The sequence below is a fragment of the Fusarium graminearum genome, chromosome 1, assembly GCF_000240135.3.
Source record: "Fusarium graminearum PH-1 chromosome 1, whole genome shotgun sequence".
In the NCBI taxonomy this organism is placed as follows: Eukaryota; Fungi; Ascomycota; class Sordariomycetes; order Hypocreales; family Nectriaceae; genus Fusarium; species Fusarium graminearum.
Window position 1 is genome coordinate 3211512 of NC_026474.1, and position 17891 is coordinate 3229402.

Below are 17891 nucleotides of genomic sequence, written 5' to 3' on the forward strand. Positions count from 1 at the left end.
TGCATTTGCTTTTGTAACATGGACTGATCATGGAACATCGTTCAGTTTTGACAGCCAGACCTGTGCAACACTGACAAGGGTCCCCAGACTTTCAACGCTTCCGATCAGAGCAGGGAACATTTTAGTACTGCTACGGAACAGATACGTATTTTCTCCTTCTCCTCCTCTCCCCCTTGCCCAACCCGAGCAGGGGAACCATAAGTAAACAGAACGAAAAACACACACGAAAAAAAGCGCAATGACGGACTTCATCTTCGCTTACAGAGTACGGGCATAGATTCCGGAGATTTGATTATCCACTGATAATATTCTTCAAATCCTGTTATACGGTGTAAGCAAAACAGGATGGAGATAAACATAAAAGTTGTGCATTCTCTTTGCACAAGTTTCTCGCCAAGTACACTCGTGATTTGCAGGCTGCGCGTCCCTCTTCCGGTTCACCGTAGAGTAATCCAGGATAGGATATGTAGGATAACTGGAACAGAAGGATACGTGCGCTGTCAATTCTTCTGTGGGGTCCCGTCATAGCAAAAGCACAGGAACAAACAAAAAGAAACGCCGGTAGATCCGTTCGTCTCGTAACTATTGCTAGACCAAGTTACCTTTGAATACTGCGTCTAGTCACGGTCTCATTCTCCCAACTATATCCCCATCTCTCGATTACATGTTCTAACTTTCACAGAAACTCATCATAACCTTAAATACAGACATACCTCCACCGCCGATTCCATACCGCCTCCTGTTGCAAAAACAAAACATAAGCCGAACACAAGGATGCCCTGACGTTGGTAGGATTTGTATGACATGTTTCTCATTATCCATCATGACATGTTTCTCCCCAGTCTCGGGCTCGCCTATTCGCTTGCAGAAACTAACAACCCAGCGAGTGACCCATCTTTGGTTCCAAGTTTACGACGAGTTCACATTTCCTCGGCTCTGTGTAAGCAAGTTGTTGGATTCTTAGCCTGTGGGTACATCCAGCTCAAGTATCTGTGTACAGAGTACTGTACATTGTATCATCATCTTAGCCTCAACATCGCTTCATTAATGACGCCAAACTCCAAAACGCCTCCCTTCCTTTCACATGCTATGCAATACAGCATTAACCAACTTCCGACTTGGTTCTGAAACTTAACCAAACACTCGCCACATCTTGGCGCGGGGGAAAGACACAGCCTGTGGCTTTCTACTCTCAACAGGTGGCGCAGTTCTGTACATCCATCCTCTTGCTAGTGTAGAGGCAGGGCAAGTCGATCAACTTTAATCTTCCTCTGAACTGCCGGCAAAGCGCACTCTTTTCGATGGACGCGCGGCGATATCGCTTGTGGTGCTTGACGAAGCTGTGCCTTCATTATGATGCTCGCCAATTGTAACTTTGTCGGATTGCGATGTCCGCTTGGGTCCATTCGTCATCTCAAGACTTCCGAGAATCATCCCTGCATCGCTTGTATTCTTTGTGGGGGAGTCATCCAATACCAATCCTTCGTCAGGGTGCATAGTGCGCCCGAATCCCCTTCTGAAGATGTACTGAGGCGTGCCGAGAGGTGCCATCTGACCTTCTTTGCTGAGTTCGCCTTCAGCCATCGGCATTGGGTTGATTCGTGCGTTCTTGATCCAGTTGTAGATCGGACCAACGTCCAGAATCGATTGCACTCGGTGGTGTTCCGCCTGCGTCATGTGTTGTTTTCGTTCCAATATCACCTCTTCTATGCTGTCCTTCAACACCAATGTCTCAACGAATACCGCCTTTTTCTGACTAATGCGACGCGCACGACCAATGGCCTGCGCTTCCACCTGTGGATTGAGTACTGGACTGATAAAGAATATCCTCGATGCCTCTCTCATGTCCAGACCAAAAGCTGCCTGTGAGATGTCCATCAATAGAACCCTAAATTGTTAGCGCCTAGCTTGAGATAGGGAGTTGGTAGTCACCTGAATTTCGGATTGTGGTTGAATGTATTGACATATTGGGATCTCCTCTGAACGGTCAAGCCCTTGGCGTAGATGAGGTGTTGTATTTGGAGCTGTCTGGCGTTAGAGATTCACTTTGACCAGAGTCAGTCTTGGTCACTTACAACTTCAAGCATACCCGCTAGGTACCATGCAATATTGTCATTTTCATAGAAGATGAGTATCTTTTCGTCTTCCTGGTATCTCAGAATATTGTCAATCAGATACGAAAGCTTTATGGATGCAGTAGACGTTATTCTTGCTTCTTCTAAAGGCCCAAGAGCACCATCAAGGATGGCCTCAGCTTCAGGCTTTGCATCCTTCGTACTCCGAGCACGTATGCTTGGGTGCTGGTCATTTCCTAGTTTCGTATTTCCAGCCAGTGTTTGCGAATTCATTTCTGGATCATCCGACGCAAGCATGCGCTCTCTCTCCATAACTCCCTCTTGGGCTAGCTGGCCGTTGAGCAGTGAGTTGAACTTGTCAGGCTTTGACACCGATTTGTAGACGAGTTTCTGAAGGGCCACTAGCATGTTTGATGAGCTACACATGCCATCTCCTGTGTCACCATCCAGTGACCAAGACGAGCTGAGACTTTGCGGTATGCCCTTGACGAATACTGGCATCTCGTGAAATTGATTACCCAGCGCCTTGAGCTTGTTGTCTATTACGACATGGCCAAACTGTATGGCTTGCTCAAGGAGGCAGTGATCTTTATCGCTGATGGGGATTTTCTTTTCCTGGAGGAACCCTTCAGCAGTCTCGACAGCTTTCACAATATCTCGCCGCGAATAGAAAGAACCACCAAAGAAGCTTGCTTGCTTGAGATTTTGAACAACCTGCATCAGTGCTTTCCGCTGCTTGGCGTGGAAGAAGTAGTCCATGTCGGTTCGCTGAGATTGTACGGCGTTGAAGATGATCATCATCGAGAATATGTTGAGTGACATTTGATCTTGGTACGAACCCTCTAAAACGACCAATTTTTCGTTCACGGGAGGTAATAAATCGCCAACTTCTGCGAGGCGGTGCCTGATGATGAGGGAGTTCAAGGTAGATCTCAAGATGTCCCAACGACCTTGCCCAGTCGATTTGTGCTTTGGAAGCAGCATATACTTGGCCCAATCCGCTGTAGTATCCCCAGGTTCCAGAGAGGTGTTCGCCCAGGGTCGAGCTTTAAGATAGAGCGCTGCAATCGCGCCTATTCTTGTCAAATCTTTCGTTTCCATCTCGAGATCAGAGTGGCTCTCATTCGCGTCAGCTTCTGTCGAGATGCTGTCCTCGCGTTGTACACCATTTGATTCACTGGCCCTCTTTTGAGCATCTACTCCGTACAAACCATGAGACGGGGTACCAGTCACAATCCACCGCGACGAGACATGTAGGGATTCCAAAACCAGCAGCATATCACTCTTGCCACTTATTCTGGAATTACCAAGCTTGTGTCCCTCGTCAACGATGCATCGTTTGAAATGAACCTGTGACAACGGAGAGGCATCGACCCCCCCTGCTTGTCTTTTCAGTGCTTCTAGTCGAGACTGAGAAAATAGAATCATGTCGTACTCTAGCAGAACTTTTGGCGGTGGCAAGTGATCGTGCCCTTCCATTACCAGAACCCTCAAATCCTCGGTATGTTTTTTAATCTCCTGCTTCCACTGCGCTAGCAGGTTGGAAGGTACTACGACGATGCTTCCATTGCTGAGATAAACCTGCTTCTTGGACAGTTCAACTGTCCCGGCAGAACGTCTTGCGGTTCGCCGTGTCTTTGGTGGCGGAACAAAGTAATGACCAGGGTTTTGTTCGAGTGCTTGAATACATCGTGTGTATTCGTGGCCCGACTGTGCCTTGAGAAGGCCGAACCAGGGTTTCCATGGGACCGAGTGTCTTGTAGCACAGGAAGCGGCCATGTCTGCTAGAGAAGCCAAGCCCTTCCTTACTGGACGATCCCCAACGCTTAAATGCTCAGGAGGCTGTGCCGGTAGATCTCTAGTAGCAAGAATGAGTGCGAGGCAGATGATGGTTTTGCCGGCACCCATCTCTTCGGCGAGAATGCCACCACAAACGCCATCATAATAGCGTGGATCCTTCAAGATTGTACTGGAGACTGGGTCAAAGTACCAAGATCCGCCTTCTTGGTCCTGGATTTGAAGTAATCGGGGGTCGAGAATCTGCTCCGGTTGAACCTCTTTTTGCAACATCAACGCTGCCGACCTCCGTTGGTAAGGATACAGCTCTGAATTCAAGCCCACAATTGTGCCGTTCAAAAGATTGCGGATGACTGATCTGTCATAGAGATTCTCGACAAAGTTAATTTCAGGCGCAGGTGATGGGATGTTGTTAAAGAGCTGAAGAAGGGATATGCCTTCTTCCTGGTCGCTTTTCAAGTTGATAGACGTGCAGATGTGCGACCTGTGCAGCCATTTAGCATCAGTGTTTCCGTTCCATGCTTCTTGAGAGTAGTTCAATTGATCGAGGATTTTGTCTCTAGATCTGAGCAAGGACCGATCTGATCGATTGACGGTGCGGCGCAGCGCGTCATCCGGGAGGAAGTATAGCCTCAAAGTGCCTCGATCGGAATATTGATTGCTGACATTGAATTCAAGTCTCACCCAGGACTTTTGACACAAGTCGAAGTGTTGTTTGAGTCGTTTTATCTTTGTCAACTTGACCTCCAGATCGTTGGGTAGATAAGTGTCGTGATGGTTGATGTCTGAGCCACTTGACAAAGAACGAAACCTTTTCCACCCTTCGAGATTATCCGAAGCCCATACTCTCGATTCTGGACTTAGTTCTTCTTTGTTAATCGTTAAAGATCCAATGGGAATTAGAGGTGATGTCTTGAGGCACATTTAGGCGAGTGATGCCTCTATCAGCGCCAGCGCTGCAGAAGGTGGTAAGACGACAACAAAAAGGGGCGCGGAATATTTCAATGGATTTTATCGAGCCATGTAACTGTTAATCGAGTATTTCTGGGCTTTAGCGGTATTGCAGATGGAACTGAGTTTGTGTGAGCGAGTGAGATGATGATGGTGAGTAGAGGGGAAAAGGATGGATGGATGCCTTGATACAGTTTAGTACTAGTGCTCACACCGTGCTCGTATGCGAAGATGTGCTGCACATAACAGTGTCTAAACACTGTAAGGCTATGTTACATAACCCTCCATTCCAACCAACCCAAAAGGTACCATTCACTCCTTGGAATTTACCAGCAGCAAGAGGAAACTGTAGATACTCTGCACTTTTCTGCCCTGTTGAATCCCACCACCAACAATTTATTGCTTGCATCATGGACGTTTTGATTGGAGATGGATCTAATACTCGGCCAATTATTTGCGCAACAGTGGTGAAGAATTGAGATATGCTATCTGGGACACAAAGAGTACTAACACCATCGTTAAAAGTACACAGTTTGCATTAGAGTCCCGCTTCGCCCATCAGAGGATTGAGGTGGCTCTTGGTCGTCTTTGGGTATTTCTCAAAGGCCGATTGTGAGACATTCCGTGCGAGTGTCAGTCAAATCATAGATCAAACATGAGGCTTGTCTTCCGAAAGTCTGTCGCCAGTTTCCATGGCCCTTTCTGGTGCAGATACTGCAGAGATGACTTGGATAGAAAGCGATAGTATGGCCTGTTCTAAAAAGGAACAAACTCATATTTGTTTAGGGAGGTTCAGAATCCTCGTATTTACTCAATCATGGAAACGGATTGTGATACTCTGCACAATGTATGTCATTGCGTGGTTGAGTTAGTGGATCCAAATACCCTATACAAAAGCGTCTTCAGATCTCGTCTATTTTGTCCCTGTTCATGAATGGCAAATATCTGAGCAGTCAAGTATGATAATCGTATAGAACGGAGTAGGCTGATTGAGTGAAGACTTGATGTTTCTCTCACAAACCAACCCGCACAATGACATTCATTCTTATACACGCATCAAGTCCAACATCGTGGTGCACAATCCGCCCACAACTCAAATCCTACTACGTGTACTGTACCGTGTCTTTAATGATTCGTAGTCTCTAACCAATCATAAAATTTCCGTATACCCAGAGCGGTAATCCACATGACATTCCTGTGTCTTTAAGCGATAGTTACCATCAATGAAACTATTACACCGACCGTCCCTCGTCGATATCATTCACTGTGCGCCCCATCCTTACAATATTGCCTTGGTTACCGGTCGACATAGACCAAGTAAATGATTGAATACGGGCCGTTAGTGCTGTGCTCTAGGCACCTACATGCCCGGGCAGGCAAATGAATAGAAATATGGCATTCAGTTATTGCCAGGACTTAGGCAGCCGCCATCACAATTGGATTTTGTGCGATTGGTAGTGGAGGGTAAACACATGCCTGGGGTGATGGAACCAACAATGGCACTTCTAGTGGTATTAGAAAAGTTGATCGCTGGGAGCATAAGAGACGAAACTATTAGGCCAGCTTATGCTACTTAGACTATGCTTCTTAGACTACTTATTTGTATACCCTAAGACTTAAGAGGCTACCTTTTCTAATACCTTTTAGATTAGGTTTTGCAGTCTGGATGATCCTCTTGGTATCGAGGATCCTCTTGTTTGGTGGCCTTGGGATCTTTAACGATCCTGAAACCTGGATGGGCGAATTCGACCCGCATTACGATTCCTACAGCGTCTCTATTTCTACTCCTCAGTATGAGTAGAGTACCGGCTACTACGTTGACGCTTCTACTCAGACTGAGAGCGCCATCAACAACGTCGACTCTTCCTATCAACCGGAGGGTAATTCCGATGAGAATCCTTGGTATGCCGAAGATGCTGCTCCTATGGACTTGGATAATGACATCTGGTGGCAGTATGCTTTTTTTCAAGGTTGAATGAACTATGAGGAACATAACACTGTATAACGGGATATTGAATGGTTAATAATAGTGATATTGAATACAAGACAACTTTTTCAACCTTTCTAGTTTGTGCATTAAGTAAACGGGTGTCCTAATGTGAGGAAGGGACCTTTGGGGCGTTCTACCACCAGTTGAATTCATTCTCAGCTAGGAGTAGATCAATTTGAAACCAACTATCAATCAACCCGTACGAACACGCTATCTACGATCAATTTGCTGGAAATGTATGGTAATGTCTGATCCCGTTCTGGGGTAGGCTGCCCAAGCTCAGATGACGAGAGTGTCACCCCGAAAGGGACTCGCGCAGCCGGGTTATATGATGCAAAATACCTAGAGAAAAAAACTGCCTTTGGTTTTGCCGACTTGGTTTTTACTGGCATATCATATGCACCTCTGTTCAGTGGCAGGAGCAGCGGCAAGTACCTACCTCTCAGGTTAGTACCTACCAGGTGGGCTACCTATTGGATGCCTAATTCCCCCTTCCGCTCCTTGATTCTCTCATTTCAACTGAAGAATAAATCCAAATGCCCCTACTTCTTCCCCTCTTCTTCCTCAACCTGCACCAGCCACTCAACATTAACGTCATCATCAAAAACCTCCAGGTCACTCGGTCCTAGCACTCCTATCAGTACCATGGCGGTAATAGATGGGATTCCCCACGTTACCGCCCGTATTCGGGTCGCCGGAGAGTTGGTGACTGAATACGATGTGCCAGATGATGTCGAGATGATTGCTCCCAACACAGAAGAAGATACAACACCGAGCAAACACTGCTACATCGAGTGTAAATCAGGCGCCGAGTTTGCTATCGATTTCACAGTCTCTCCGGGTTTTAAATTCTTCGAAAAGAACGACATAATCCGGGTGAACACATTCATCGACGGAGCGCGCATCTGCAGTTTGGGGGTAAATAAACACGAATTAGGGAGACAGGTCACCAGAATCAAATCAACCACGAGATGTCATATAGACAAAGGAAGAGCAGAAATCAAGAAGTTTATGTTTACTTCTATCACAAAAAGTATGTCAAGATGAGTACCTCTCAGAGTTTCCACTAAACACAGAAACGGGCGATTCCGCATCCAGATCAAAGATCGAGGAAGATACCTTGCGGGCCAAGGGCTTAGGAACAATCAAATTAGCCGTTTTCACGGCCAAGAAGTCAAAGAAACAGTCAAACCAACGTTCTTCTGGGCCCACCATCCTCCATCAATCAGATTTTGCGGAGAAAGCGTTGAAGGGCAAAGAGATAAGCCATGCGACTGCGTATGTGTGAAACCTTCTATTCTTGCCGATCTAAAATTGACAGATTATAGTCTAGCAGCAACGGGAGATATTATTCCCAACCGCCGAATTATCAATATCGAGAATAGAATCAATCTCGGAGAATTCTTCTTTCATTACCGATCCCATGGTATGGCATATACATCCCAACAAGAGTGGTGACAACACACTGACTATCTTTAACGCAGAAGCGCTACAGAATGAAATGGTCATCCCACGAACTCCTTCGCCAGAGCCTCCAGCTGTGGCCAACGATGGCGATGACGTTCTTTCTCATCTCTCAGAGAGTGAGATACGACGTCTCGCAATGGAAAGACTGCGTGATAGCAATGTAAGTTCCTTGCCCCTTGGAATTTGAAGGAAACTTTATTATATTCCCAAATGATGAGAACTGCGCTTGGTGTTTTATATCTGTTTGACTAACTTGGCTCAGATCAAGCTGGAGTCTTCTGGGATCAAACGCGAGGCGAATGGTCATCCAGCTACCACTAGACCATGGAAAGTCGTCAAGCTCGACGACGGGAAAGAAGCTGTTGATTTGACGGATGAGTGATGATCCGTTTTGGAGGCGCCATAACCAAGGTGAACTTTAAGGCGTTTGGGAATCTTGGAGTCTCGACAGGAGCTTGCTATACCGGAACAGGGGGTCGGATCTGAAATACCTACGGTGGATCTTAAGCACGGCGTATTGAGGCAAAGGGAACAATTGGGACACCATCTCTAAGAATGGGAAAGGAACGATCGTACATGGCACTGATACGAGACAACATGCCTTTTATTTTGATAAACTTGACAACACCTAAATCACGTAGTATGCCAGGCAGTACCCAGAGATGCGCCGTGATTCTTAGCAAGATAAAAACATCAACTCCGTGACAGCCTCCTGTACTCTCCCGCTCTCTCACTACTGGCCTGAGAGGAAAACTAAACATCGTTAAACGGGTAAAGCTTAATTTTTCTACGGTGGTTCGGCCAAGAAAAGGCAAAGACTTGAGTAGGACGATAAGAAAGGATGAAGCATGTCGGGAGTTGGAAAGGTAATATTGTCACATGGCAAGCTGATTTTCCATCACTGCAGTTTCAGAGAGTGAGGCGACTTTACTGGGAGCACCGTTTCGAGGGGTGTCACAAAAGCTAGCTGCAAGTAACGCAAGAGATCAAACCAGTAAATCAGTTTATGCTATCGAGAATTGACTCTTAGGTTATTTATTTTTATTTCCCTAATCTTAGACGAGTCCACCCGACAGCCACTCTCTCGAGTAAGCTTGCGTTCTTGTAAAAGTCCATGGAGAGTAGCACCTTTGAAGACAAGGTTAGCGAACAATTCAGTTTCAGAGACGCCAAATGTCAAGGGAAACTTACTGAGTCGGGCATTCCTCAGGGTGTTAGAAAAATTGGCCGCTGAGAACGTAAGAGACGAAATTAGTAGGTCATTTTATGCTACTAAAACTATAGCCTTTAGGCTATTTATTTCTGTATCCTAAGACTTAGGGGGTCAACTTTTCTAGTACCCAGTATCTAGGCAGTGCCATGTCTATGTCGTTGTGGTATTGGAATACGCTGTAAACCTTATGTGCTCACTGGGCCGTCATAGGTTTAAGCTCCTGATTTGATTGATGAATGTTCCCCCGTTAATGATGACGATATGAAGACCGCAGCGCGAGTCGAGGTAAGCGTATTTTGCTGCTTTGCGCCGATATGACCGAGGTTAGAATGATCGGCAGTATCGACAAAGACAATATCAGCCTTATCGGCCTGTGCTGAATCAAGAGTCTTGATGCTGACCCGAGATCGCATCTCCTGTGAGATTTTCTTTGCTGCTACAAGACCATTGAAGTGTCGCAAAAGCTGTCGGACTTGTGCCATATAGTAGCAAACAATCAGAACTTTAGCACGTTGGCCTTGGTTCTTGGCGACACCAACTAGGTCGGATGCAAGGATGTTAAGAACCTGGTTCCATACGAACACCTTGTGGTATTCATTCTTCCTCATCGCGTCGGTGAAGTCGTCATGGCCGCACTGGAAGACCTGCTCATACTGGCCCCCTAAGGTGCTACGGTCGTCAGGTCAGATGGTGCGGCAATTCAACATCTTAGCTGTGATCGAGGTTAGCTTTATACTTTATTTGTTCGGGCTTGGACGACTTGCTTGATTGCTCATTTGACTTTTCGTGTGGGGTCTTAACAGTTGAACCTTATTGATTGTGCGGCCTTGTGACCTTATTGAACTTTATACTGTTGTCTTTTGTTGTTGTATTGAAGGGGTTATTCTGTTAAGGTTGTTGCTCTCTTTGAAGATGAAAAGCACCACCAAATTATTCATTCTTCCCCGAATTGTCTTCAACTGTTGTCCGGCAACCAGGCAACTCTACCAGAACGCTGCCTCTGTTCTGCTTGACCTTGGGACAAATGTGTCGCTGAATGGGTTCAAAGATAGTGTTGACAGCTGTGGCACATTCCGACCACGATTGAATCTCATCAGATGGTACTAGCAGAAAAGTTGACCTCCTAAGTCTTAGGATACAAAAATAAATAGCCTAAAGACTTTAGTTCTAGTATCATAAGATGTCTTACTAATTTCGTCTCTTATGGTCTCAGCGGCCAATTCCTCTGATAACCTGAGGTCTGGTTGACCTTCAGGTACGACTTGGGTACGCCTGCATTCACAGCTCGCGTAAGCAGAGATGTGGTCAACTGCTCTGCGAATGGATTGGAAGAAATGCCACTTTGGAGGTCATGCTCCATGATAATGAATGGAGCTCTCTGGTTGACATCGCCAGTAATAATCCAGCCCTTGGGGTTAAAGAATGCGATGGGAATCATGGTTGTTAATTCTCGCATCGTTGAAGCTTCGTCAACCAAGACTAGCTCTGGGGCAAAAGCAGTTCGGAACAAAAAGTTAGAGGCCGCAGTTGTTGTAGATAGGACAACACCGTTGAACTGCAGCAGGTATGCTTCGAACAAGTTCTTAACCCAAGCCTTGAAATTGCCAAACTCTGCAGTGTCGAGTTCTTGACCGTCTTTAACCTTGTTCACGAACTCATGCAGTTGTGTGAATTTGTCGGTGTTGTCTTCGAAATAATTGAAGGCACCACTGCACAAAGACCCTTCGTTGTGGCGATGTTTCGCATTGCGAAGAAAGCCTCCAGAGTATCCTGGGTGTCAACAGAGATGCGTGTGAGTGTAGCCTCTAACATGAACTCATCTGCAAAAGAGTTCAATTCCGCTTCAGCAGCGGCTCTGTCCAGGCGTCCGGTGGGGACCTTTCTGAGTGTCTCGTTTCACACCTGAGCCCACCTCACCGTCCACTGCGTAGAGTCGGATGATGGGAAAGTGGCGAGCTTCGTCAATTCCCAGGCGCTGAAACGTCTCGCTTAGTCGCTCGTAAAATGCCTCCAGACCAATGTTGTTATCGAGTAATGCAACACCTTTGAGTTGGACGGCCCCTCTTCCTTGACGGTATCGAATGCTTGGCGAGTGCCATAAAAGACACAAAGGAAGAGGAGTTCGAGTAAGTAAGACTTGCCACCCAGCAACACTGGGGACGAAATGGACACCGGCATTTGTAGACTTCATGTTGAGGACCGCCTGTTGCATTTCTTTGTTCATTTTACCTAAGACAGTGACAAGATGATCAAGTCCACCGCCCTGCACAACGTCGTTGATACCGGGCAACTCATACAAGAGGTTGACAACATCCTCGCGTGGAGTGAAATCCATCAGGTATTGGTACACCTCGACACTCTTCATAGCCGGTGGTGGGTTGGCCGACGGGGGATGGTGCAGTGAATTGACTGCTAGCGACTCTGCCTTAATAGGCTTGAGTGAGACATCCATCTTGACGAGGACATCAAGGGCGTTTTCGGGACGCGTGAGTCGGTCAAAGAACCCTTGGATGAGCTCTTCTGGCTGAGGTACAATGACGTTGATGGAGACTTCGACTGCTACTGGAGATCCGTTGTTGTCGTCGGTATTTGACACAGGAGCTCTCGCCGCAAGCAATTGGTACTTGGAGTCCAGGTACGGGATCTGGAGTCCAATACTTGTTGCGCTAAGCCATAGTAACTCCGGGCTCTGTTGGTTTGTTGTCGTTTGCTCGTTAGGATATTTCAAGAGTGGCGGGATCGCAACGAGGACCTCTGCGACAAGGCGATAGGAAGCATCTTCATCATCCGCTTGCAGAATATCCAGTAGTTCTGATAACTCGTTGTTCGTGAGCGAACGTTGTAGGTACTCCGATGCGTTCTTCTCGAAAGCTGGTATAGGCTCAATCTCGGCTTGGGCTCTTAGTAGCACATCGTAGATCTCAAAAACAAACTTGGTTTGTCTGTTCTTGAGAAGGCGGGGAACCATTCGGGCGCCACTGTCAGACCCCTGTGCAATTCCACGAGTGAATGGGAGACTCCTTTGCAATTCTTATCTCTCCAAGTTTTGAGAACTTGTCCTTGTTCATAATTGAGCGAGACGCCAAGGAACACAGGTGCACCAGCACGGCGGGCTGTGCTATTCGTCTCTGAAGGAGCATCTGTGGTCAATTTACCAACTTCAATATGGGTCTCATCAAACCGAGGCTCGCGTAATACAGGGTGACGAGGCGCGACTGACATTGATGTCCATCCACCAAAGACGCCCCGGACGAAGTCATGCCAATCCTTGATAGTTGGAGTTTTGCCAGGGTATATGGCTTGAATTCCTTCAGTCATAATCAGAATAAGCGCTTCGTTCTCCTTCCTGGTCAGATCGGTAAAACGACACACTCGAGAGGGTCCGCGACGCTCTGAGATCACATATGGATGCTCCAAGAAGTAATCCCCCGTCAGTGCTAGATCGGGGTTCGCTTCAACAGCAGCAACAGCAAGCTCGTGGCGAACATAAAGGTCTTGACGGTGGCTGTCATTGTCTCTCTGGCAAGATCCAGGCATGGGAGTAGCAGGGGGATCCTCTCCCGCCAGATCAATAACATGATCGCTGGGGGGTTCAGAGTAGTAATGACGATCGCGCTCGCTCTCGCGATTACTGGCTTCTCAAGGATTAGTATGGCCATTTGTAACAGAGACATTTAACTTATGAGTAATAGGGACGAATGGAATATTCGATGACATACTAGGTCGGGGCTATGGCCCGAAGCCGAGGTGAAATGTTGTGAAAAGTCATGATGTGGTGGTGGTAGTTGAGGATGTGGATGAGAAAGCGAGGACCTGCACCAACCCTCTAACCTGTGGTAATTTCCTGGTTGCCGGTGATGGAACAGGGCATAGACTGCATTTGCCCGACGGGCAGCCCGTGTAGGTCGGAGTGGCAGGAAGTAGCAGGCAGTAGGCAGCAGCACAGCGGTGTTGGAGTGGCAGCTGTTTGCAGCTGGCAATTGATTGCTGCGTTAGAGGTCCCAGCCACGTAAATCGGCGTCAGTTTGGCGACGAGAGGCGTTGATGGTGACGGGCCCGCTTTACACTACCTTCCGCGGCTTGTCTCAGCAGGTTGATTTTTGTTCTCCTTGTGCGCAGGCTGCGATAGGCCTGTTGTCTGATGTCTGTGACTGGAGGTCCATGTGTGACTGACGTTTGACAACCGGCAGTGATGATGTAGGTTCCTACTCTTGACGGCACAACCGGCGGTAATAATGCCGGGACTGCTGGAGAGATACCGGGCACCCACCATTGTTAACGCTGCATATCTCCATGGTCCAGGCAACCAACCGTCAGGGTATCAGGAAGGTTGGCTGCAGGAAGCATAAGAGACGAAATTATTAGGTCGGCTTATGCTACTTAGGCTCCATTCTTTAGGTAATTTTATTTTTGTACCCTAAGACTTAGGAGGCCAACGTTCGTGCTACCCACAGGTACCCAGCCAACACAAGCTGAACGAACTTCTCCCTGGCAGAAAAGATTTGAAAAAGCTCAACGAAATTCAAAAGTTCGTTGTTGGCATGCGAAGCTCCGTCAAGGCATGATCGTTCACGATCAACTGACTGAAGTGCCCTCAGACTTCAAAGTCGCATCCTCCCAAGCCAGCAGTGATATGAAGGAGCCTATTACTCGAACACATTTCACTACAGGCGTTCCAGGATCGGGCAAGTCATATCTGATGCTCTTTGCGGTATTGTGAGGAGGAGGAGAGCGGTCTCTATGATGACTTTGATGATGTTATTGGCGAGTGAGCAACCAGGTCCGCTACAAAACCGACTCTAATCTTTCAAACAGATACCCAGACAACAATCTGGAGTGAATGCGTGTCATGGATGACTTCGAGGCAATTCTAAGTGATTTGGTACTTGAGAATGAACCTATTGAGAAGGAACTCTCTTCTTTGGGTCTGAAGTGGCACTCTTTCGACGACCTTTGCCAGGCGCTACGTTCCGAAACTGTCACCGACAACATCACAAATCGCGACTGCTATGACATGTGGCACGATATATTTCGAGGCTAGGGACCTCAAAGCACAGTGTCATTGATGAAGCCTAGCGCCCCAACGGCCCCAACAACCAAAGACACAAAAGGCAACCGGGAAAACGCCCCGGACAAGCGATAAAGAAGATGTCGTGACTAGAATCGCCTACTGCGTGCCAAGCGTGACGCAGAGTTCCGGAATCAAGATCTTGTGGAAAGGGATCAGCGGAAGTTATCGCTCTGTGAAGAAAATTGAACCATCCCGAACGTTGACGGAAGTCAAACACGAAGCCCTACGACTCTACGACGCGTTTCAGGAGCAGGCTCATGCAGTTCGCAACCGCACATACATCACCTACATTGCCCGGAAGCGAATCAAGCATTCACTATCCATCAACAAATCGTCTGGCTTTACTGTCTTTGTTGAGGAATATCAACCATTAGATGGTCTTTGCCCAACACTCGCACGAGATATCATGGCACAGCCGGCGAAAGATATCGAATGTCTTTTGTGTTGTATCACTGGAATAAAATTTGGGATCAGAGTTTTTCCTTTGTCTTTATTTACAGCAATAGGCTAGTTTAGAGTGTAATAAAGGCCAATACTGCACGACATATGGATACGTGACCCCTATCTCGTCGTTGTCGACGCCAAGGGACAGGCAAGATGATGCGCCAAAGTATCAGACCCTTGCGAGCTTTCTCAGTATGTTCTTTTTTGTAATAACTGCACTCAATGGACACTGGAGCTAACATACGGTCCAGTCCGAAGTGTCATGTCGCCGTTGGTGCAGTCAAATACATGCCAAACTCACGTGAGGAGCCAAAGCAGTCAGACAATCTAGTCTCTAAGATTTCAAGAGTGTCTGGGGAAAGAGATAGTCCGGGGAAATAGGAGTTCCTGGGACGGCTATGACATGTTAGCTTGGGTGACAGACCATCTGGGGACGCGGGGCCTCACAAGCCCCGAAGACTGCCGGTGCAACTCTTCCTTAGCCCCAGTATCGTGGGCCGTTCCTGTCAGGCATTGAGGGGAAAAGAATAACTCATTACCGCTGGGCCGGACTGGACTACTGCCCGCAGCGTGGGTGTCGGGAATAGAGAACCCAGCTCACCGCGTGGTAATGCAGCTCCCATCAACCAGTGCCCAACCATGTTGATGTCCGTTGCGGCAAGACAAAGTCTGGGGTCAGGTTAGATCTACAGCACTTGCAGGAAGTAGACGTACGTCGTCTGACACATCTAACCACACACCCAAAGCTCACAAGGACGGAGCCGTGTCCGCCCCAGATTGAATCGGTCCCTAGTCGGGGATGAGGAGAAAGACTTGCGGCCCCGGATGTGGGGTAACCGCATATGCATTGAGAGGCCTGAACAGCCGTAGTAGTGATCATTAATCTAGCGGGGTAAAGAAGCAAAAACTGGGGTCGCGGACCCGTCGTCCAACTCCAGATGCCGCAATGTCAAAGGGTGCGGATGAGGGAGCTTGGGTGATGTCTTGTTGCAATGGGGGCTTGTGGCAGGATGAGGCCTGAGGATCTCCAATCTCAACAATTGCGGCTCCAGGGTCTTGTGTGGAGTGCATGACCTGTCATGTTGCTTTATCTTGACGGCGGTTGGGACTGGTCTGTGGAGGGATGAGGCTGAGTTGTAAGCTGAAGTTGGCCGCTCTTGGAAGGGGACTGTTGGGAAGGTGAAGGCGGTCTTGTTTAGGAGCGAATGGTCATTTCCATTCGATTTTGGAGCAAATCCAACTGTCTTGGTCGTACTTTGTGAGTCTAATGATGGCCATCTAGGCTTCGGGTACCTTGATCTTGAGGTTAGACTATTTAGCCCCACGATGGATATACCTAAGCTAAGACTTATGCTTGGGCACTAACTAAACCCAGGCAACATATTTGAAAAAGCAGATCGTCCTTAAACCCATGCGGTCACGTATCAACGCTTTGATGTGGAAAGAGATTGAGACGAGGTCTGTTGATGATGTCTGGTGTTGAACACTAGTCTAGCACCAAAATGAGGCGCATCATGCCATGAGAACAGAAATGATTGGTCAGATCGAATCTGTAATACACTCGGTCAAGTTGAGTTTTGATGTCGGTTCGGCTTATGAGAGTCTAGAGTCCAAGTCTGGGGATGTTCTGAAGCAAAAGTCGCTACGGAAGCGGGGTGTGAGTGTGAGTGGGGCCGTCCCCGCCTTTGCCGGCGAGACGGAGACGGAGACGCAGCGGAGCCGCAATTGCCTCCCCTCTCAGGTAAGGTCTTGAAACAAAAAGACAGGGCAGGACAAGACAAGCGGCAAGGTAAGGCAAGTCTGCGGGTCCGCGAAAGTCAAAGCCAAAACCAAAGAAAGACAGTCTTTTTTTACTTTTCAACGTTTGTTCGGTCATAGGGAACGTCACGGGGGGCGGGGAGACTAGATAGAATTAGGAACATGAGCAGAGTACAGATGCTCACTCCCAGACTAGGGTGAACGGCTCTTCCCCAGGAATTTGGAGAGCCGCTGCTCACTCTGCTGATGATAGGTTACCTATCAAAAAGGGTGAGTTTGCATGTGCTGTAGTTAGACGCCTCCTTAGCAGGGTCATTACGTGCGGGGTCAAGTCTACTGTTGAATGGGATGCTCGCTATCCTTTACGCCGAAGACGAAGACCCTCTTTCTCTTGGTCTCATAGCAACCAGTTACAGCAAAATGTGGATTTGCTGTACCTGAAATGAAAAATCTGAATAATATTGATAATACCTGTGGAGGCGAAATGATATGCTTGTTGACGAGTTTTAATGTACGAGAAAGGAAACTATGATGTATCTGTTTGACGGCAGATGTGAAGATCTTAATTGCCCCACTAGTGCACTGGGTTTGTGCCACAGAGAACAGAGAACAGCTCTCATCGAAGCAAATTTGACTGTATCAGAGTACAGACCAACTACCAGAAGAATAGAATTGGCCTAGACCATCAAGGTATGTACTGCGCCGTTTTGTCTGTGTCCTTCTCACGCGCGGCTGTGGCTTTTCTTGGGGGTGGTCAAAAGCGGTTCCGAAGTGTTGAGCCGACAATAATCAGCACCTTGTTCGTTCGTATCAATGATTACCCCATGTTGGTTGTCCAAATCATCGAATGATTTCCCCAGACCGAGCAAGGATTCAACTGCAATGTAGGTATCGCTTGGCCATGCGGATAATTGAGATCCATTACCCTAGACACCATCACCATGGACAAAAGGAACATGTAGTGATTGCATTTCTACAGAATGCGCTAGCGATGAGATTGGTCGCCCTTCAACCCGAAGTAGGGTCCGGGATAATAACGCGTGGTTCGATCACGATGTGGCTGCGGTTCGCTGTATAGCAGAATGTCGTTGATTTAATTTGGTAGTTGGGCCCTACTAGTCTAAG

The 17891-nt window shown here is 47.6% G+C and overlaps 6 protein-coding genes across 6 annotated transcripts; 3 read left to right on the plus strand and 3 right to left on the minus strand.

Annotated features, from left to right (window-relative positions):
* Positions 1-1260: 1260 nt before the first annotated feature.
* On the minus strand, positions 1261-4796 carry FGSG_00976 (uncharacterized protein; the record flags this gene model as incomplete). The annotated part of the gene is made up of 2 exons (XM_011318417.1): positions 1261-1863; positions 2076-4796. The coding sequence occupies 2 exons, from the start codon at positions 4794-4796 to the stop codon at positions 1261-1263; spliced, it is 3324 nt and encodes a 1107-aa protein (XP_011316719.1).
* A 2662-nt stretch (positions 4797-7458) lies between these two features.
* FGSG_00977 (uncharacterized protein) lies at positions 7459-8662 on the plus strand (the record flags this gene model as incomplete). The annotated part of the gene is made up of 5 exons (XM_011318418.1): positions 7459-7846; positions 7890-8091; positions 8142-8239; positions 8298-8440; positions 8543-8662. The coding sequence occupies 5 exons, from the start codon at positions 7459-7461 to the stop codon at positions 8660-8662; spliced, it is 951 nt and encodes a 316-aa protein (XP_011316720.1).
* A 1043-nt stretch (positions 8663-9705) lies between these two features.
* On the minus strand, positions 9706-10101 carry FGSG_11868 (uncharacterized protein; the record flags this gene model as incomplete). The annotated part of the gene is made up of 1 exon (XM_011318419.1): positions 9706-10101. One exon carries the CDS (start codon positions 10099-10101, stop codon positions 9706-9708), a length of 396 nt encoding a protein of 131 aa, XP_011316721.1.
* A 1235-nt stretch (positions 10102-11336) lies between these two features.
* FGSG_11869 (uncharacterized protein) lies at positions 11337-12461 on the minus strand (the record flags this gene model as incomplete). Its single annotated transcript, XM_011318420.1, has 1 exon — positions 11337-12461. The coding sequence occupies one exon, from the start codon at positions 12459-12461 to the stop codon at positions 11337-11339; it is 1125 nt and encodes a 374-aa protein (XP_011316722.1).
* Positions 12462-14342: 1881 nt separating this feature from the next.
* Positions 14343-15075, plus strand: FGSG_11870 (uncharacterized protein; the record flags this gene model as incomplete). Its single annotated transcript, XM_011318421.1, has 2 exons — positions 14343-14509; positions 14565-15075. 2 exons carry the CDS (start codon positions 14343-14345, stop codon positions 15073-15075), a joined length of 678 nt encoding a protein of 225 aa, XP_011316723.1.
* Positions 15076-16539: 1464 nt separating this feature from the next.
* Positions 16540-17207, plus strand: FGSG_11871 (uncharacterized protein; the record flags this gene model as incomplete). The annotated part of the gene is made up of 4 exons (XM_011318422.1): positions 16540-16749; positions 16775-16797; positions 16963-17036; positions 17077-17207. 4 exons carry the CDS (start codon positions 16540-16542, stop codon positions 17205-17207), a joined length of 438 nt encoding a protein of 145 aa, XP_011316724.1.
* Positions 17208-17891: the final 684 nt, after the last annotated feature.